The following is a 19,822-nucleotide window of genomic DNA, read 5'->3' as shown; positions in this document are numbered from 1 at the left end:
CACCTCTACCACCCTCATCTTGAGCTAAGTAAACTTTTTGTTTTCTAGATTACTACAGTATGCCAATGACTACAAGCTTTACCTGCCTCTTTTCCTAATATAGAAGGCAAGTTATCCTTTTAGAAATACAGATTAGATTTTGTAGTTCCTTTCTCAAAAGTCTTCAGTGACTTTTCCTCAGTTTTGGGATAAAAGGCAGAGGTCTCATCTGGACCTTTGTGATGTGGTCCTCATTATCTGTCTTTTCTAGTGATACCAACATTTGTGTAGTTTCTTACACATTTTATTTATATTCCTGCCATAGCATTTACTTTTTTTCTCTGCTTAGAATGTCCGCAAATATCCAAATAGCCGAATAATTCACTTCTTTTCAGTCACCTTATTAATAAAATCTTAAGTGATGAGTTTAAAACAGTAACAATTTCCCCATCTCATATTTCTATAATTTATTTGCACATTTGGGCTTTCAAATACTAGAATGTGAATTCATGCAGATAAGAATCCTTGTCTGTTTTGTTTACTGTTGTTAGGCCTGTCTCTTGGAAAAATGTTTGACATATATTATGAGCTCAGAAAATATTTGATGAATAAAGAAATAATTGTGATTGGAAGCCTAGAGATTGAATTCTCTTCACTGGGTCAATTTATTCTGTAGTAAGACCAATTTTAATAATTTTTACAATGAAGAAATGGAGCAATTAGATTGAATTGAATTTCCTTATCTCTTTATTGCTTTTGACAGATTACATTAAAAACATTTGAAAACAGAGAGAGAGAAAGAAACACATAGCTTTCTTTTCTTTGCTGATTCAACAGCCTCAGACAGGCTAAATCCAGGGCCTGTGGGTGATACACAGCTGCCCAAGTAATCCTCTATTTCATTCCAAGGCACGATGGCAGACAGCGTTGCAGGTGACAGCTTAACATATTGTGCCAGAGTGCCATCCCTGCAGTAAATTATTTAATACCTGAGATTTAATTTCTTTTCCAGTAAAATGAAGACTCCTACTAGGATTTTTAGGAGGTAATTAGGTACAATCTAAATATTGGCTGTATTTAATTTTAAGTCTATGGCATAACTTAAAAAATTTGGGACATCCCATATGGAAAAAAATTATATGCTATTGTGAGTTGAAAGACACTTTTTGCCAAGACCCATCACCTGTTGAATATTGAAGACCAATCACTTGCTAAAATTAGATAGCATTAAACATAATGTTTTATAACCCATGCAGTGGGAATTTGGTGTAGTGGTTAAGTTGCTGTTTGAGATGCCTCTTTGCGTCATCACATTGCTTGGTTTGAGGTCCTGCTTCCTGATAATGCATACCTTGGGAGCAGTAGTGAATGGTTTTAAGTAGGTGGGTTCCTTACACTCATGCAGTAGGCCTGGATTGAGTTCTAACCTCCTGGCTTTGGCCTAGCCCTGGTTTTATGGAAATTTAGAGTGAACCAGTTAGTGGATGAAAGATTTCTTTTTGTCTCTCTACCTTTCAAATAAAATAAAGTTAGAAATCCTAACATGTATTTTATAGCTTGCTAAATTTTTAGTCATTACAGTCTTATGGGAAAAGTATTAGCTTCACATGCAGACATACATTAGTTTAAAGTCAGTATCTCCCACTTAATACAGCCATATATCTGTGAAAGTTTTAAGCTCTATGAGCTTTTGTTTTTAATTTTTAATTACTTAAACTAATTTGGTAAGCAAAAATAGAGAACTATAATCTGCTAGTTCATTTCCCAAATGCCCGTAATGTCTAGGGTAGCCAGGCCAGGCTGAAGCTAGGAGTTGAGAATTGGGAACCAATTCAGTGTCTTCCCTTGGGTGGCAGGGACTCAGGTACTTAGGCTCTTGAGTGGCCTAGAGTTTGAGCCCAGGCAGTCTGCCAAGAGAAATGGGTATCCCAAGTGGCAGCTTACTGCTATGCTAAGTGTGGACTTTGAACTTTCATTTTTTTTTTAAAGACTTCTTTTAAAGTCAGAATTACAAAGAAAGGGAAAGACAGAATTACACGTCGAGAGTTTCATTACACTGGTTCACGTCTGATTGGCTTCAGCCAGTGGCCAGGGTTAGGGCAGGCTGAAGCTAGGAAAGAGCTTTGTATGGGTCTCCCCCTCCTGTGGCAGGGTCCAAGCACATGAACCAGCTTTTGCTGCTTTCCCCGTCCTACTAGCAGGGCATTGGATTGGAAGTCAAGCAGCCAGGACTTCAACTGGTGCCTGTATGCGATGCAGGAATTAGTGGCTCTGCCAGTTATGCCACAATGCCTGTCTTCTACTTTGGGCTTTTGTTTTCACATCTGAAAAATGAAAATAATATTCATCTTATTGATAATTAAGGAAATTAAAACGATAAACTGTACATGAGTCACCTAGTATAGAGCCTAGTATTTAACAGGCACTCAAAATTTCCTGTTTTATTATTTCTAGAATACATACACAAAGTATGAGTAAAATGCTGTGACAGATTAATTTGTCAGTATTGCTCCCTTTGTAATGATTATCTCGGGATTATTTATTCTCATGATACTGAGCATTCAGGACCAATTTTTGGAAATTGCCTTCCATATTTTAAACCTTATTTAAGGAGAGAGGAGATCACAGGTACATTCATGGTATGTGCCGGGTTGGAGAGGATCAGGTGGGAGGAGGGTGGGAGGGAGGGGAGCGTTTCTGCCTTTCATTAGGTGTTCACATAAAGAAAGGATTCTCCTCTCCATGTTGCCAGTCTTCATTGATCTTGGGAAGGAGTGGTTTTATGATACCACTGCAGATCCCTGGTGAGTAGAAGTGCATTCTGGAAGAGGGGTCATTGATTGGTGGATAGGTAGGTGGATTTACAAATAGCAGGGGAGTTGTGGCTTCTAGCTTCTGACCCCAAACTAGCTACCTACTGTTCCATTTCATCCCCACCCCCAGAGATTTGCAACCCTTACATCACATCTCATGTATTTAATTCCTGCTGGTTAGGTTTGTAGGCTTACCTATCCTGGATTCAGGATTCTCTATCATCTGAGGATTCCCCTTATGAGCCAGATAACTCTGAGTCAGTGGCAGTGTCTCTGTCCTCTGCATCTTCATCTTCATTATTACTCTGGGATGATGTTATCTTCTTTACAGCCTGTGTGTTGAAGCCAAACCACACACTCACAGGTTCTGGTTCCTATGGTTAGAAATCCAGATGTTTCTGAGGCCATCGTGAGGTAAAACGAAATGCTGCCATTGGTGGACCTTCTTCCACAGTGGGTGCTTTATGATGGCCCAGGAAACTCATTGTGCTAGCTTTCCAGGCCCCCAGTTCATCTTGCTCCTAGCCTCAGCTCTTGCACGTGCTGGCAATTGCAGCTGTTTGGTCTGGGAAGGCCCTGTCTGCCCAAGCTGCACAGCCAATGCCCCTCCTCTGTACTCTTGTGCCACAAAGTGGCTGTTGCCTGGTGAGACCGTGGCTGTAGCTCTGCCCAAATCAGAGGCTTTCATTGGCCATCACTCTAGTCCATAGACCCTCGCAAGGGGATGGTAATGGTTTGCTCACATCCCCTCTCATCAGATTTAACGTTAAAGGGCACAGAAGTATGCTGGCAGCTGGTGTAGTTACCACAGGATGAATCAGGCCCGAGATTCCAGCCAGCTTTTGGTTGCTTTTTTCCCAGCAGTGTAACACTTGTCTAGGTACAAGGCAGTTGTAGGCAGTCACCTACAGCTGGGGATTCCATATTTGTGATCCATTGTTCTGAAATCCTGTATTTGAGAGTAGTTTTTATTTTTTATAGTAATAAAAAAGACTAAAAATTAAGTTTGAAATAAATTTTTGGGCCAACACTGGAATAAAGATGAGTAACACAATTGCCTTATCTTACATTGGTTCTAAAAATATCAGATGAATTTAAATGTATTTAACATTACCATGAAGTTTGAAATTAGTATGTAATCTGCTATGATGACTGAAAAAGACAAATATCTGTTAGGATATTAGTACTATTTTTTAACTAAAAGTTTACTTGTTTAGTGTTTGTCTATTGGTTATATCTGTAGAGTTGTGCTATTCACTTAGTGAGAATTTATTCTTGTCTGCAAAATTGCATCTTTTCTTTTCAGCGATCACCAGAATATACCAATTGTCGATATCTATGCAAACTTTGTTTGATTCACATTGAAAACATTCAGGGAGCTCATAAACATATAAAGGAGAAACGGCATAAGAAAAATATTTTGGTAAGTTATTTTGAAAGTATTTTCCAAATGGTAAACCTGTACTAAATGTTTTTGATTTAAAAACCTTGAAATGAAATCCTTTTTTGAGTCAGTAAGTGAAGTGATGTACTTGGAAACTGAGTCTTTTGCTTATCCTCGAGAATGATGATTGCTAAACTATCAGTCAAGTCAGTCAGTTTTTATTGAGCATTTGCTGTATTTGAAAAAGAGTGGTACACTAAGATTTTTCTTCCACTGCTTGCTGAGAGTGAATGTGAGAAAGATGATTGTAAGATTTCCCATCTGCTACTTCATTCCCCCAATGTCCCCAGTGGTTCTTTGGCTCTCCTCTGCTCCCTCCCAGTTGCATTAGCAGGAAGCTGGTTCTGAAGCGTGGAGTAACTGACGTTTGAACTGGCACTCTGATAGGATGCTGGCATCCCAACCAGTGGCTTATCCTGCTGTGCCTTGATTCTTATTCTGCATGAATCCTAAAAGAGTGGTTCTGAAACCTCAGGCACTCATCTAAATGTTTAGACTTTTTAGAAGTGGTCATACAGTATGCTCACTTCAGCAGTATACCACCAAAATTGGAACAATACAGACAAGATTAACATTGTCCATGCTCAAGGATGACGTGCAAATTTGTGAAGTGTTCCATATTTTAAAAAAAAGGCCATACAAATTTATAGAATGAGGTTGACTTACTACTGTGTTTCACAATTCTGTGTCTCATGTAAGCTTAATGTTAATAGTGAATGTCGTAATAATGAGTGAACTGAAGGTTGGACCAGAGTCTTTGTTGAATTGTATATGAGTAGGTGGCAACTAGTTTCAGCTATTATATGTGAAGGGAATTTTATGTCTCAAAGGATAAGAAATTGTCCTTTGATTGAAAAATATTAACACATTCCTGTCTTGCAGTTCTAAGTTAAAAAAAGATATGATTTTTCCCTGTTTTATATAGTGTTTGCAATTGGCATGTATTTTTTAGTAATTAGAAAATAGATTAGTCGATAACAGTCATTATATATTATTTAGTCTTGTGAATAGAGGTTTCTTGAGAAAATTACTTATCTGTTTAAAATTTAAAAAAAAAAGAAAGAAATCACTTGTAAGTAGTAGACAATGTATCCATTGTGGTGACAGAGTCTGGAAAGTTTTCCTGCAACTATTTAACTTCATAATGTCACATGCTGGTTAACAAAATTCCTGACCTTCTGCTACATCTGTCTACTACAACATCACTAGCTAAATGTTTTGGTTAGCATATCTTGTTGTAGCATATCAGAATTTTTCCACTACTGCAGAACAAATTTTAAAAAGTAAATAACCTCTCCAGTGGCAACACTTATTGCTTGACCTCTGCTTCGTAAGAGTTTCATGTCTCTTTTTTTTTCTTTATTGTAGTGTTTTATATCCAATGCATAAAGGTGAATATTTGTTTAGTTAGTTTTTTCTGTCCTTTCCTCCTAAACATAAAGACAGTAAAATAGAAACATTATTGTTATTGTTGTCATTATTGTCATTGTGAAACCATTATTATTATAATAGGAAAAACAGGAAGAAAATGAGCTCCGATCTCTGCCACCCCCCTCCCCAGCCCACTTGGCTGCTTTGAGTGTTGCGGTTATTGAATTAGCAAAAGAACAAGGAATAACAGATGATGACCTCAGAGTCCGTAAGGAAATTGTGGAGGAAATGTCACAAGTTATAACGGCGGTTTTACCAGGTACAGATCCTATTTTTAATTTAAAATCACACAACTGTCTCCCCCACTGATTTTTGAGCTAGAATAAATGGGAAAAATGAAAAAATATTATGATATATGATTATTTTACAATACAAGAAAAATTTAAATGCAGTTTGGGTAATTTCTTAGTTTTCAAATACATTTTTACATAAATTTTTCAAAATCACTGGCTTGAACTTAAATTTATTTGAATGACAGAGTGTGAGAAAGAGAGATATCATCCATCCATTGGTTTACTTCCCAAATGACTAAAACAGGAACCAGAACAAAATCCAGAAACTCCATTGTAGCTTCCTGCATGGGTGTCAGGAGCCCAAGTACTTCTCAGAAACTTTAGCAGGGAGTTGGATGGAAAGCAGAAGAGCCTGGACTTAGACTTGTCATTCCAGTGTGGGGTGACAATATTGTAAGTGGTGGCTCAGCCTGTTATGCAACAACACCAGTCCCTAGCTTGTGTCATTTTTTGTATTGATGTAGAGATAAGTAAATGCATCTTAAATAAAACTTGGTTTTTATTCCCAAAAGAATTTTAGACAGTGATTAAATAAATATTTCATATAAACTCATTCTGAAATATAAAAGAATATAGTTATAATGTAAAAATGGGGAAGTTTTAAAAATTATTTATATTAGTTTTCTACTAAAAGTACATAAATTCTAATTTAATTTGTGTATAGAAATAACTTGCTTTTATAAGACCAGGAATGGAATTTCTTTATTATAGTGATCTATATAACTTCCAAATATTTTGTGAGCTTGATATGTATAGCTCAAACAGTGATACACATAGCTGAGTATTAACTTACACTTGATAAGAAAATAAGCCTGCCTGATCAGTTCCATTCATTACTTTCAACTTGTCCTCTACTGAGATTCTTACATAGTTTTCCTTATAGTTTTGAACCTAACACTCTCGGTAGTCTGGGAAAGATATAGATACTTTGTTCTTCCTATTTCTTTTATTCAATGGAATTTTGAGTCACAGATTTTTAGATTGTAGTTCTATAATATATCTGTGTGGGTTTTTTAGATAATTTTTTATCTTTATTTGATGATGTTTACATTATTGATCAGGGTGGCGAGGCTTCAAGGATTAGAAAAAAGTGGGTGTAATCATTGCTTCCAAATTTTCTATTTCTTCTTCCCATCGCTAGGGGAATGGGAGGAGATAAAGGAAGAAGCCACAACCAGCCTCTCAACTGCCCCATATCTGGGGATGGGGAATGACCTCCCAATATCAACCTAGGGTCCCAGTGTGGGGCATGCTCCAAGGGTTCTATACATGTGGTTTGAATAGTTCTGAAATGCTGTCCATCTTGTCAATCCAAGGATGAGGGAACCCTTCCAATGTCCATTGGCTGACACAGTCGACCTTAGAGTTTCCATTCACCTAGATTTTTGCTGTCCTCTTTTGGCTGGGGTAGATGTCTGATTTGCTCTGTTCTCCTTCCTCTGCTGTGGTACCACATATCCTCTGTAGTCTCCAATGGATTGCATATCCTCCATGTGTATCCAGGACTGTCATCTGCTACTTCATCTTTTCCAGTGAGGCGAGAGTTTTCACAGGCAGGCTCAAGGACCCAATCCACGCAACCTGGGCTCTACGGGCACCCTTCCTCAGGATTTACGGACTTGGCACCCACTGTGTAGATGGGTAAAGGACCCCTGGCCCTGTTGGACATCTTGGCCCTGGGATTAATTGTCCCAGCACCCACTGCACTCAGACTGGCATAGCTTGCCTCACCTCGGCATCCATCAGCATCCATAAGCCTGGCTCTGTCCAGTCTGCTGCCAGTTGCAGCTCCTGGTGATAGGTGCTGTAGCTGGTCTAGTCCAGCCAGTCCCCACTCCTTGCCCTAATGTGGAGTGGCTGGTGTTGTGGCCCAACTTGACCTGTCCTGCACCCTGTCCTGGTTCTCAGATCTGTCTGTGCATGTTATGAACTGACCCAGCCCGGCCCACCACCAGACCTGACCCACATGTATGCCGACAGAAATTGTAACCTGGCCTAATCTGGGCTGCTCCCAGTCTTGGTTCTTGTGCTCACTTGCAGGGACTGCGTCCTGACAAAGGAGTTCTCTAGGCTCTTCTATCAGATCTCATCCCATTGGGTCTGGCACACACTAGTGAGTCTTTGGCCCAGGTTGACTTTGTCCACATCTTGTTCTGGCAAGAAAAGTATCCTTGCCCAACCAGCCCACATCCTTTTTGGATCTTACTGTTGGTCTTTATAGCCCAGTCACACCTGGTCCATGTGCAGCTCTCATGTGGCTCAGCAGGAGCTGACATCTAGCCCAGCCCGTTCTACACCCACCCTGGCTCTCACAAGTACCAGTGGGTGCTGGAGTCTAGCCCAGTCAGGTGCTCCCCAGATCCAGTTCACATTTATGCTGAGGAACACTGCATCTATGTCCAGCCCATTCCACTGCCCCTGTTCCATCTCCCAAGCTCACCAGTAGGAACCCTAACCCAGCTGGGGTGTCCCCTTAGCTTCCCAATCTGGCCTGTTTCCAGCTACAGATCTTGGCGCGTGCCAGCAGAGAATACCCCCCCAACATATTTTGCCCCCAGATCTGATTCTGTCACGTGTTGGTTATTTGCCCAGCCCAATCTGAGGTTGTTCCCACCGCCTCTGGGCACATAGAGTTAAAAGGATCCTGGGTGGACCCGATCTGAGATTTCCCCCATTGCTACTTGGCACATGGGGTCAAGAGGACCCTGGGTGGTCCTGATCCGAAGTTGCCCCCACCACCTCTGGGCATATGGTGTCAAGAGGACCCTGGGCAGATCTGATGTGAAGTTGTCTCTGCTGCCCCCAGGTGTACGGGGTTTCAATGTATTTTTAAAAGTCATTGGTGATAAATGTGAACTTTTCCCGAAAGTACTATTTGATACGTACTTATAAATATGTATTATGTAATATAAATAAGTGTAAGTGTGTAAAAATCAGTAAATGCTTAGCTGGATTAATGTAGTTGTCACTATTATATATTGAGTGCTAAGCACATTCTCTCCTACATCTAAGAAAAGTAACTTAAATTTTGTTTTAACACTGAACTTTTTTTAGGATTTATTTTTATTTGAAAGGCATATTTTACAGAAAGAGGATAGAGAAGGTCTTTGATCTCCTGATTCACTCCCCAATGGCTGCGACAACTGGAGCTGAGCTCTTCCAGAGCCAGGGGATAGGAGCTGCTTTCTGATCTCTTGTGAGGGCGTGGAGTCCCAAGGCTTTGAGCCGTCCTCCACTGCCTTCCCAGGCCATAAACAGAGCTGTATCACAAGTGGAGCAGCGGGGACTGTTGCCAGTATGGAATGCTGGCACCACAGGGCAGAGAGTTAGCACACTGTGCCACAGTGCTAGGTTTTGTGTATAGTTTTTTTTTTCTCTTCTTTTTGTATTGTGTAACTAAGAAATGTTTCTCTGTTGTAGATTAATCTGAGAGAATATCACTGTTCTATAATTATTGTAAAAATGGAAATGGATATCAGAGATTGAAGTATAAGTCATTTTGTTGCTGCTATTTTTTAAAGCATCTAGATTTGCATGTTTTAATGCTTATGTGTTTTTCCTTTATTCCAGAATGTTCACTTAGGTTATATGGCTCATCTCTGACTAAGTTTGCTCTGAAAAGCAGTGATGTTAATATAGATATAAAATTTCCTGCAAAGGTAAGTAATTAGAAAAGAACCTTTTCTGTTTGTTTGTTAGCTAGTGCTTAGTGATTTTTATAGAATTATCTCTCTTAGATAAGGAGTAGGAGGATTAATCAGCTTTTTGTTAACACAACAAAACAATGAGATAGATTACTATGAAATTAAGATTTGTCTATGTCACAGTTTTGGAGACTGAAAAAAGTCCAAATGGCACAGTGCAGGTTGGGTGAATGCCTCTTGTGGGTGTATGGAAGAAGAATTAGAGGACAATTGTATCAGAGGACACAGAAGTGAAATAGTATTGTTTTTATTTATTTTATTTTTTTAAAGTGAAATAGTATTGTTTTTATTTATTTTTTAAAGTGGGATATAGGCATGATTTTTCCATTTATTGTTTAAAGATTTATTTTTATTATTATTGGGAAGGCAGTTTACAGAGAGAAGGCAGAGACAGAGAAAGATCTTCCATGTGCTGGTTCACTCCCCAAGTGGCCACAATGGTCAGAGCTGAGCTGCGCCGAAGCCAGGGGCCTCTTCCTGGTCTCCCACACGGGTGCAGGGTCCCAAGGCTTTGGGCCATCCTCGACTGCTTTCCCAGGCCACAAGCAGGGAGCTGGAAGGGATGGGGAGCAACTAGGATATGAACTGGCACCCATTAGGATCCTGCCACATACAAGATGAGGATTTAGCTACTTAGGCTATTCTACCAGACCAGCTTTTTCATTTTTTTAATTTAAGCTTTTTAAAATTTGAATATTATGCTTATTTATTTTTACTGGAAAGCAGATTTACAAAGAGAAAGAGAGACAGAAGGATAGTCCATCCTGTAGTTTACTCTCCAAGAGGCTACAGCGGCCAGAGCTGAACTGATGCAAAGCCAGGAGCCAGGAGCTTTTTCTGGGTCTCATGCATGGATACAGGGTACCAAGGCCTTGGACCATTCTACATTGCTTTCCCAGGCCATAAACAGTGAGCTGGTTGGGAAGTAGACAGCCAGGACATGAAGTGGCACCCATATGAGATCCTAGCAATGAAAGGGGGAGGATTAGCCAATTGAGCCATTGAACCAGGCTTTGTTTTTATTATTGTAAGATGCATACCATTATTTGATTTGACTTTTATTTTGAAACAAAATTGAATTCTTCCTAATAGTTTTCCAGTTGAACTTTGAAATTAGTATGTTTTTTTTTAATTGGAATTTTTTTAGATGAGCCATCCAGATCTCCTAATAAAAGTGCTTGGAATTCTTAAAAAAAATGGTAAGTTTCTCTCCCACCCTTTTAGAAAAATGTCTAACAGTGCATGTATTGCTATTTATACTAATCTTAATAAAACTAGCAGCATATTTGAGTCACTGTAAGCATGCAGGTTTGTGTATGTATGTCTTTCTGTAATGGGCAAATTAGAAAGTATAATTTACCTATTAGTTAAGTTCAAAGTACCATATAAAACTTGAATGTGAAAATCCACTGGCTTTGAGTAATTTAAAAAATAGCTTTGAGTGTAGTAGTTTCCTTATTTTTGTGATTTTGCTCTCTTTTAAGGATTTTTTTTTTAATTTATTTGAAACATTTGTGTGTGTGTGGAGAAAGAGAGACTGATCTTCCTCAGGTGGTCACTACCACTTGGGCAGAAGCCAAGAGCTTCTTTCATATGGATCACAGTGATCTACTTGAACCATCTTCAGCTTTTCCCAAGCCATTTGCAGAGAGCTGGATCAGAAATGAAACACCTGGGACATGAACTGGCACCCATATGGTTTGCTGGCATTACAGTTGGTGGTTTTACCAGCAACATCATGAAGCTGGCTCCTGAGGTTTTGCTTTCTTCAGCAAACTTTGAGTTACCCGCCATAAGCAGAGTCCAAGAATACCATGGGGCATATTTTAAAAATAATGCATTCCAATTTTTAAATTGTATACCATTTTGAGTTATGTGATGAAATTTTTTTTTAAATAAGAGAGGTCAAGAGTAGAAGAGGGAGAGAGGAAGACAGAGATAGATCTGTTTTTTGGTTCATGCCGCAAAGGCTGGGGTGGGCCCAGATCACTGCCAGTAACCAGGAGCCATGAGCTTCATCTGGGTCTATCATGCAGGTGGCAGAGACCCAAGCAATTGGGCCATCCTCTGCTGCTTTCCCTGGTGCATTAGCAGGGAGCTGGATTGGAATTAGAACAGCGGAAACTTGAGCCTTGCTCATGTGGGATACTTGCAGCTTCACCTGCTATGCAACAGTGCATTTCCCACCCCTGCTCCCGGCTTTGTTAAAGGTGATGAAATCTTGCACTGTCCCTCTTCATCTGCCATGTGTGGGAAGCGGCCGACCCCACGTGTATGTTAGGTGGTCAAAAGATGGCAGCTGGCCGAGGGCCAGGAGGTGGGATTTGTCCCACCAGTAGGCAAACAGGAAGTCGCAGAGATAAGCTAATGCCACCCCCACCCGCTGCGATTGCTGGCCTATCAGATAGTGCCCAGTGGACCCACGGGGAGAAGTGATTGGTGGAGAACTATATAAAAGTAGCTGGTAAAATCTAGCTGAGGACAGACAGACGGATGGAAGAGACCACAACGAAGAAAGACTGGGGGGCAACAAGGAGACTGGGGAATGAAGCAGAGAGTACGGGAAGAAATGTGGGAAGAAGGGTGGCGGAAAATGGGAGGAAGGGTGGCGGAAGAAGCGGGTAGGAAAGCTTAGACAAATGGGGACAGGAGCCGCGGAGAGAAGGTTTTAAACGCAGCCGCTTTTGGCATTGAAGGGCCTGGTTGCCAGCTTTTGCCGGACCTCCAAGAGTATGACTCGGCGTTTTTAGTGTCACCGCTGCTGGGTGGCAGCGACAGCCATGTTTATAAAATATCCCTTTTTCTAATGTATCACTGCTGGGTATGTTTCCTGCTCATTAGTCATTTAGTAGCCATCTTTGTGATAATGACCTTGGGTGGAAGTATTGCAAGGCCTGTGTTCAAGTAACTAATTGACATGTAATAATTGCCCCTATATACACGAGTAGTAGTCCTGGCATTTTGGACATGCCAAGGAGAAACAACAAAGTGATTAGGTGAAATTTGTTGACTTAATATGAAAAAATTATATGCTGTGGTTGTTTAGATCTACAGTTCAGTAAGATTTTAGAAACTATTCATCTATCTTTTATTACAATGAATTAATTACTTCAGTTAATTATTAGAAGCTGTTACTGTGCCTAACTGATAAGTTTACCTGAATGTGATATGTAAATATAGGAGAAAATAAGGCACATATATAGTTTAGTATTATCCATGGTTTCAGTGTCTTCTGGGTTTCTTGTAGTATGTCTGTTGTAGATAAGGGAGCTTCTGTATAATGAATGTTTTATTGTATTAAAGAAGATAGGAAGCCCATAATCATTAGGAGGTCATTGATGAAAGATGGTCAGAAAAAGACCTAGAATAAAAATGTTTCTACACTGAGTAAATTTTTATTCTCCACTCAAAAACAGTGATATCAATGTAATTTAATTATTTATAACTGAATCATACCTAGTATATTTTCATGTATGTTTTTGTGTGAACTGTATTTATAAACAACATTAGTATAGGTAAAAATACTTTTAAAGTAAAATTTATGAAATTGTAAGTTTGGGATCCTGTGCTGTAGCCTAGTGGCTGAAGTGGCTAAAGCCTTGTGTGTACTGGGATTCCATAGAGGTACCAGTTCATGTCCCGGCAGCTCCACTTACCATCCAGCTCCCTGCTTGGAAGGCAGTCGAGGACGGCCCAAAGACTTTGGACCCTGCACCCGTGTGGGAGACCCAGAAGAAGCTCCTGAGTCCTGGCTTCAGATCAGCTCAGCTCTGGCTTTTGTGGCCACTTGCGGAGTGAACCAGTGGATAGAAGATATTTCTTTCTGTCTCTGCTTTTTTCTGTAAACTGCCTTTCCAATAATAAAAATAAATACATCTTAAAAAAATTTATAAGTGTGGTGAACAAGCACCACATCATTTTGTAGAGAGAGCAGTTTAGTTTTTCTCTTTTTACAAAGTAAATGTTTAAAATTAGAATCTGAGCTAGGCTTTATGAGCTTTTTTTTTAAACTATATGAGTGGGAGCGATCATATACTCCCTGTCTTGGTTCACACCCCAAATTAGACTGAGGTTTAAATTATGTCATTTATTCGTCGTGTGTCCTTTGCAAAACCAGTGCTTTAATTTTATTTTAGCATTTGTAAAATTGCAGTAATCCATTATTTCAATGAGAAGGTTGTTGTGAGGAGGAAGTAGATTAAACTTTAGAAGTGCCTTGTACATATTAATCTCATTAGATTTTTTTAAAGTGTAAATATAACTACTTTGCCTTTTATGGACAAAAAGCATCTAGCAAAGATTTGCAGTTTGACTTAGGAGAGAAAATATTTTTTATTTGCGGATTTTAAAACATGTATTTACTGATTTATTTGTTTGAAATGCAAAATTTCAGCGAGGGAGGACACAGATCTTTCCTCTGCTAACTTGCTCCCTGAGTGGCTCTGAGGAAGATCTGTAAAGCTTTGTGGTGCATTTAAGCTGATGCCTTTGATGCCAGCATCCTGTGTGTGCACCAGTCCATTTCCCAGCTGCTACACTTCCAAGCTGGCTTACTACTAATATGCCTGTGAAAGCAACACAGGATAACCCAAGTACTTGGGCTCCTTCTACCCAGGCAGGAGGCCTGAATGGAGGTTCTGGCTGCTGGGTTGAACCTGGCCCAATCATGGCCCTTGTGGTCAGCAGATCTCTACTTCTCTCTCTCTAACTTTGCCTTTCAAAAATAAACCATCAAACCTTTTAAGGAACCATTAAAGCCTTACCCTCTCATGAGACATAGTTTTAGTTCCTTTCTCGTTTTGTTTGCTTCATCAGCCTTCAGTTATTACCATTTCCCACTGCATGTTGTTAATTTTGGAAAATTAGTTTTTAAGGAATAAGTTTGTTACGTTTTATCTTGTCAGGGTATTTTAATATAGTTTCTTAATAAATTCTTGTTTCTAGTTACACAGAAATAGGTAAGAGAGAAAGCCATGTTAGTATCAACCTAGCATTAAAGCTTTTTTATTTATTTTAAAGTTATCTTTATGTGTGAGAGACAGAGCTCCCATCTTCTGATTCATTCCTCAGATGCCTGCAACAGCTGGGGCTAAGCTGGGCGAAAGCTAGATACCTGAGCCAGCTCTCCCATTTGGGAAACAGTAGCTTGAACCACCACTGTTACCTTCCAGGGTATGTATTAACAGGAAGCTAGATTCAGGAGCAGAGCTAGGTTTTCAATCCAGACACTGTAGTATGAGATGGAGTGTCTGAACCATTAGTGCAAATCATCTTCCCTGTATTTATATGTTTTAAGTTTTTATCTATTTGAGAGAGAAAAATGGATAAGCAATATCAATCAATACTTTTATCTATTGAGTCTTCTTCCCAGGCCTGCTGGGAGCTGGGATATTTAGTCCAAGTCTCCCAGGTGTTGGCAGAAATCCAGTTACTTTACCTATCGCCACTGCCTCCCTGGGTCTGCATTAGCAGGGAGCTGAAACCAAAGCCAGGTACCCAATCTGTGTGCTTAAATATGAGGTGTAGGCCTCTTGACAGTTAGCCCAAACACCTGCTACTAACATCAACATTAGAAACATTTCTTGGGCCTGGCACAGTAGCCTAGCAGCTAAAGTCCTCACCTTGCAAGTGCCGGGATCCCGTATGGGCACCGGTTCTAATCCTGGCTGCCCCACCTCTCATCCGGCTCCCTGTTTGTGGCCTGGAAAAGCAGTGGCGGATGGCCCTGCACCCACGTGGGAAACCCGAAAGAAGCTCTGGGTTCCTGGCTTCAGATCAGCACAGCCCCAGCCATTACAGCCACTAGTGGAGTGATCATTGGATGGAAGATCTTCCTCTCTGTCTCTGCTCTTCTCTACCTTGCTTTCCAATAAAAACAAATCTTGAAAAAACAAAAAAACATTTCCAGCAAAATACATGAACGGTTCATCTTAAGTCACATAATATGGATTTATAAAATTTGTTACAAAATTATTTTCTTCATAAGTCCTCATTGCATCCTGTAGTGATCTGTCATGTCATCCACAGGATTTATCTGCTTCTGTTTGTGGTCTCAATCCCTAACTTAGCTCTTTTTCTTACTCGTTGTATCTATTATGCATAAAAATTTTTGATGTGTTAACTCTTTAGCTCATGTTTTTTATTCATTTCAACAAGTACTATTGCAAGATTTTATTTGAAATTCAAGTGAAGTAATATTAGTGCATCTATATTTAGACTAAATATTTATGGCATTTTGCTTACCTTCAAGGTATGGAAAAAAGACTTTGGAGATGTGTTTAACCCAGTCAGTCCAATCCTAGCAGATTTGGTGAGGCAGACTCTTTATGTGTTAACAAGAAATGAGACCAACAGTTAGCCTCTTCTTACATTGGTATATTAGAAGAATTGAGCTGTGAAGTCACAATAGGTCGTCATTTCATGACTGTTGTGGAAATAGCACTCTTTGCTGTTGAGCTGTGAAGGGATGACAATTCTTACTAGATTATGTATGTACTTGGAAATATTCAAACCATTAGGAATGTTAAAGACATTTCTTAAGGTGCTTGTAATTTTCAGATAGTATATGATTCTGCGCGTGTGGTTACTGATACTGAGGCAAGAATTATCACACAGAAACAATAATAAGGCAACTATTACTTAATATTTATCATAGAGGAAACTTTGAAGAATTACTGAGTCTTACTTTTTTTTTCTTCCCCTTATAGTATTATACATAGATGTGGAATCTGATTTTCATGCTAAAGTTCCTGTTGTGGTGTGCAAAGATCGGAAAAGGTTGGTAACAAGGAGCAGAAAATAAATTTACTTAAATTTTAAAAGTTTATCTGAAAGACAGGCATGTACACATACAGAGAGGGAGGGAGGGAAGAGGAGAGATTTGAGAGGTGAAGGAGAAACTGAGAGAAGTTTGCTCATTGCCTGCATGCCTGCAGTAGGTAGGGTTGGACCAGACTAAGCTTGGAATCAGGAACTCAGTCTCAGTCTGCCATGTGATTGGTGCAAATCCAGCTACCTGAGCTATCACCTTCCCAGGGTGCACATCAGAAGGAAGTTGAGGGCTGATGTCTGTATTGGCATTTCATATGGTCATTGGATTGAATTCCTGCTTTTTCACTTTTGATCTAGCTTACTGCCAGTGTGCTGGGAAAACAGCAGGTGTCCAAAGTACTTGAACTCCTATACTCGTGTCAGAGACCCAGAGGGACTTCTAGGCTACTTACTCTGGTTTGGCCATGCCCTGGATGTTATAGCCATTTGGGGAGTGAATCAGCAGAAGGAAGATGCCCACTTTTTTTTTCCCCTTAAAGGAAGAAAGTTGGAATCTGAAATGGAGTGGTGATTTGGACCCACACAGTTTGATATGGGATGCTGGCATCTTAAGCAGGGCCTTAACCAATGTACTCAACTCTCTCTGAGAAAATACTTTAAGAAAAAAAAAGATGGCAAGAACCCAACTACCTGGGCTTTTATCTGCTTCCTAGACACATTAGCAGAAGCTGGATTGGAGACAACAGCTAGCTGGGAGTTTAAGTAGTACCCTGATACAGGATGTAGGCATTAAGTTGTGGCTTGATCTTGAATGGCACAGTGCTCACCTCATCAACCCAGTTTCTCTCAAAAGAGAACATCTTTGTTTTATGTTTCTTCTTGTAACATCATTAAGTTTTTTGTTTGTTTCTTTTCAGTAAAAAATATTAAACCTACCAACATGTAAATAAAAAATGTAACTACTAGGCTGTTGAAAACAAAATAGATACAGGTCATTTTTCCCTCAAGTTTACTCATCAAGTGCTATTTGGGTAAAAAAAAAAAAAAATCAGTTCTAAGGGTTCCAGTCTATTAAAATCTAGTTTTTAGTTCACTGAAGACTCATCTTGCCTTTATAGTCTACTTGCCTATGAGTGAGAAGGCAAGGTGCTTTTGAAAAAGGAAGCAAATTATTGTATTTGAAGTCAGTATGAGAAACATGGAAATGAAACAAAACAAAGTTTATTGTTACTGCATTTTTACATTTTAAAATGCTTATTCAAAGCTAAAAGATCTGTTCAGGTTTCTTGTTTTCTAATTTAGAAAATCGAGAGTTGCAAGAGTTAAACAGTTTGTCCAAATTCATGTCATTCACTGGGATAACTAGTGGTGGCAATGTAGCTTCTAGTGGTTTGTTGTTGTTGTTTTTAAACCACATTGTATCAAGTTATCCCTGTCTTTTGACTTTTCTAATTCATTCTTCTGTGTCCTTAAAATAACTCCACTATTTGTCCAACGTTTCAGTTAAAGTCATTCTTATTTTCACTTACATATAAGTGCAGTTCATGGTTTATTGTGTAAGTAATTTCTAATCTTATTTTCTGTTAAGATTTATCTAATTTAGAGATGAGCATTGTTACAGTCAGTTAAGCTTCTACGAGGTATGCCTACATCCTATATTGGGTACAAGTCCCAGCTACTTTAAGATTTAATTGTTTATTTGAAGGAGTGAAAAGAAGGACACATAAATGAAAGAAAGCGATAGAAAAATCTTTTACCCGCTCATGTACTCCCTAAATGCTCATAGTTGTTGGAACCAGGCCCAACCAAGAGCTAGAACTAGAAACCAAGAACTAGAACCAAGAAACCAAGAACTAGAAACTCCATTTTTTGGGTCGTCCAGGTAAATGGCAGGAACCCACATATTTGGGCTAAAATCTACAACCTTCCAGCGTATTAGCAGGGAGCTATTGGAAGTATATAGCAAGCGGACTTGAATCAGATACAATACTTCATTTGGGAGTGTGGGTATCCCAAGAGGTGGCTTAATTTGTGTGCCACAACACCCATTCCCAATTTCTAACCTTTATTCCCAAGATATCTTCAGTAGAATAATTAGTTCTTGAATAAAGGAAAAATTTAAGTCAAGAAGTCTTACTAGTGAGTTCAGTATTTCATTTTTTGTTTTTATTGTGAGCAGCAAGAAGAACGAACTATATTTTGCACATTTGATATTGAAGAGATGAGTATCCTTTCTTTCATATAAATTTAATATTGATGATTTATAACACCGCTTTTGAAATTAATTACCCATGATCTTAGATATTGAGAATGAAATTTATTTCTGAAATACAGATGAACATTAAAAATGTCCTTGCTTGGCTTTTATGGAACTCTAGTAATGGACAAGTAGTTCTCAGTTTGGTCTGAATGTATTAAAACATTTGTTATTGTGACTTTTTGGGTTTAAATATCCTACATTCTGAGGTACTAACACATTAAAATTTACATTTACGTCTTTCTTCCCAGTGGTTTGCTTTGTAGAGTGAGTGCAGGAAATGATATGGCATGTCTCACTACTGATTTACTTGCTGCTCTTGGCGAAATTGAACCTGTCTTCACTCCCTTGGTGTTAGCATTTCGTTATTGGGCTAAGGTAAGTTGAACTGAAGAACCCAATCTTCTTAATAAATAAGACTTTTCCTTCCACCCATCAGTAACATAAATCATTATATGTGGGAAAAAAAATGATAGTTAATCTATGTCAGAGGGAAAGCAGTTTAGCAGGGTCTGATTTATGTACATGAACATAAAGCTGCATGGACACAACGGTAGTCCACGCTTGTGAACACTGAAATCTCAACAGCAAATTCTATATATATTCTATGTTTTCCTACGTATATATGTGCCTTTGATAAAATTCAAGCACAGTAAGAGATAGAACAATAATTTAAATAGAGTAGATTACTGTAGACTGTAGCATACAGTGATTAGTATAAACTGGCAAAAGTGACTAAAATGTGAATTGTTTATTTTTGAAATGTACCCTCTTTTTCTCAGACCATATTATGGGTAACTGAAATCAGGAAAGAAAAAATTCAGATAAGGGGAAACTACTGTGTAGACTAATTGTTTTACTTTAGAATTCTTAATTGTCATTTATTTTCTTTTTTATGCTATAGAAACATTTTATTTCATATCTTAATATGAGGCTCAAGTTTTCACTTTTATGATAAGTTAAAATTATAAGCAACTAAGACATGTAACACTTTTGTTGGAATGATTTTTCTAAGGAGATTTAATTGAGTAATTTAAAAAGTTTGTGGAAAATAGAATTAAATTTACAATACTTTTCATTTTATATACATTTTTTGAAATTTTGGATGTACCTTATATGTACAAATTTCT

At 38.8% G+C, this 19,822-nt stretch overlaps 1 protein-coding gene and 1 non-coding gene across 8 annotated transcripts in view; both read left to right on the top strand.

Annotated features, from left to right (window-relative positions):
- Window positions 1-19,822, top strand: part of TUT4 (terminal uridylyl transferase 4) — a 125,979-nt gene that overhangs the window by 43,194 nt on the left and 62,963 nt on the right. For all 7 annotated transcript variants that reach the window (XM_058655132.1, XM_058655119.1, XM_058655139.1 and 4 more), the window contains exons 4-9: window positions 4,099-4,215; window positions 5,749-5,926; window positions 9,531-9,619; window positions 10,812-10,863; window positions 16,372-16,441; window positions 18,944-19,070. In XM_058655132.1, the coding sequence (XP_058511115.1) occupies window positions 4,099-4,215; window positions 5,749-5,926; window positions 9,531-9,619; window positions 10,812-10,863; window positions 16,372-16,441; window positions 18,944-19,070 (633 nt within the window). The remainder of the gene's footprint in view (window positions 1-4,098; window positions 4,216-5,748; window positions 5,927-9,530; window positions 9,620-10,811; window positions 10,864-16,371; window positions 16,442-18,943; window positions 19,071-19,822) is intronic.
- LOC118758689 (U6 spliceosomal RNA) lies at window positions 4,757-4,861 on the top strand. The gene has a single exon (XR_004995786.2). It is a non-coding gene; the product is annotated as a U6 spliceosomal RNA (small nuclear RNA).

This window comes from Ochotona princeps, chromosome 2, assembly GCF_030435755.1.
Source record: "Ochotona princeps isolate mOchPri1 chromosome 2, mOchPri1.hap1, whole genome shotgun sequence".
Lineage (NCBI taxonomy): Eukaryota > Metazoa > Chordata > Mammalia > Lagomorpha > Ochotonidae > Ochotona > Ochotona princeps.
The sequence above is the reverse complement of the archived record's forward strand: the minus strand, read 5'-3'. Positions and strand labels throughout refer to the sequence as shown.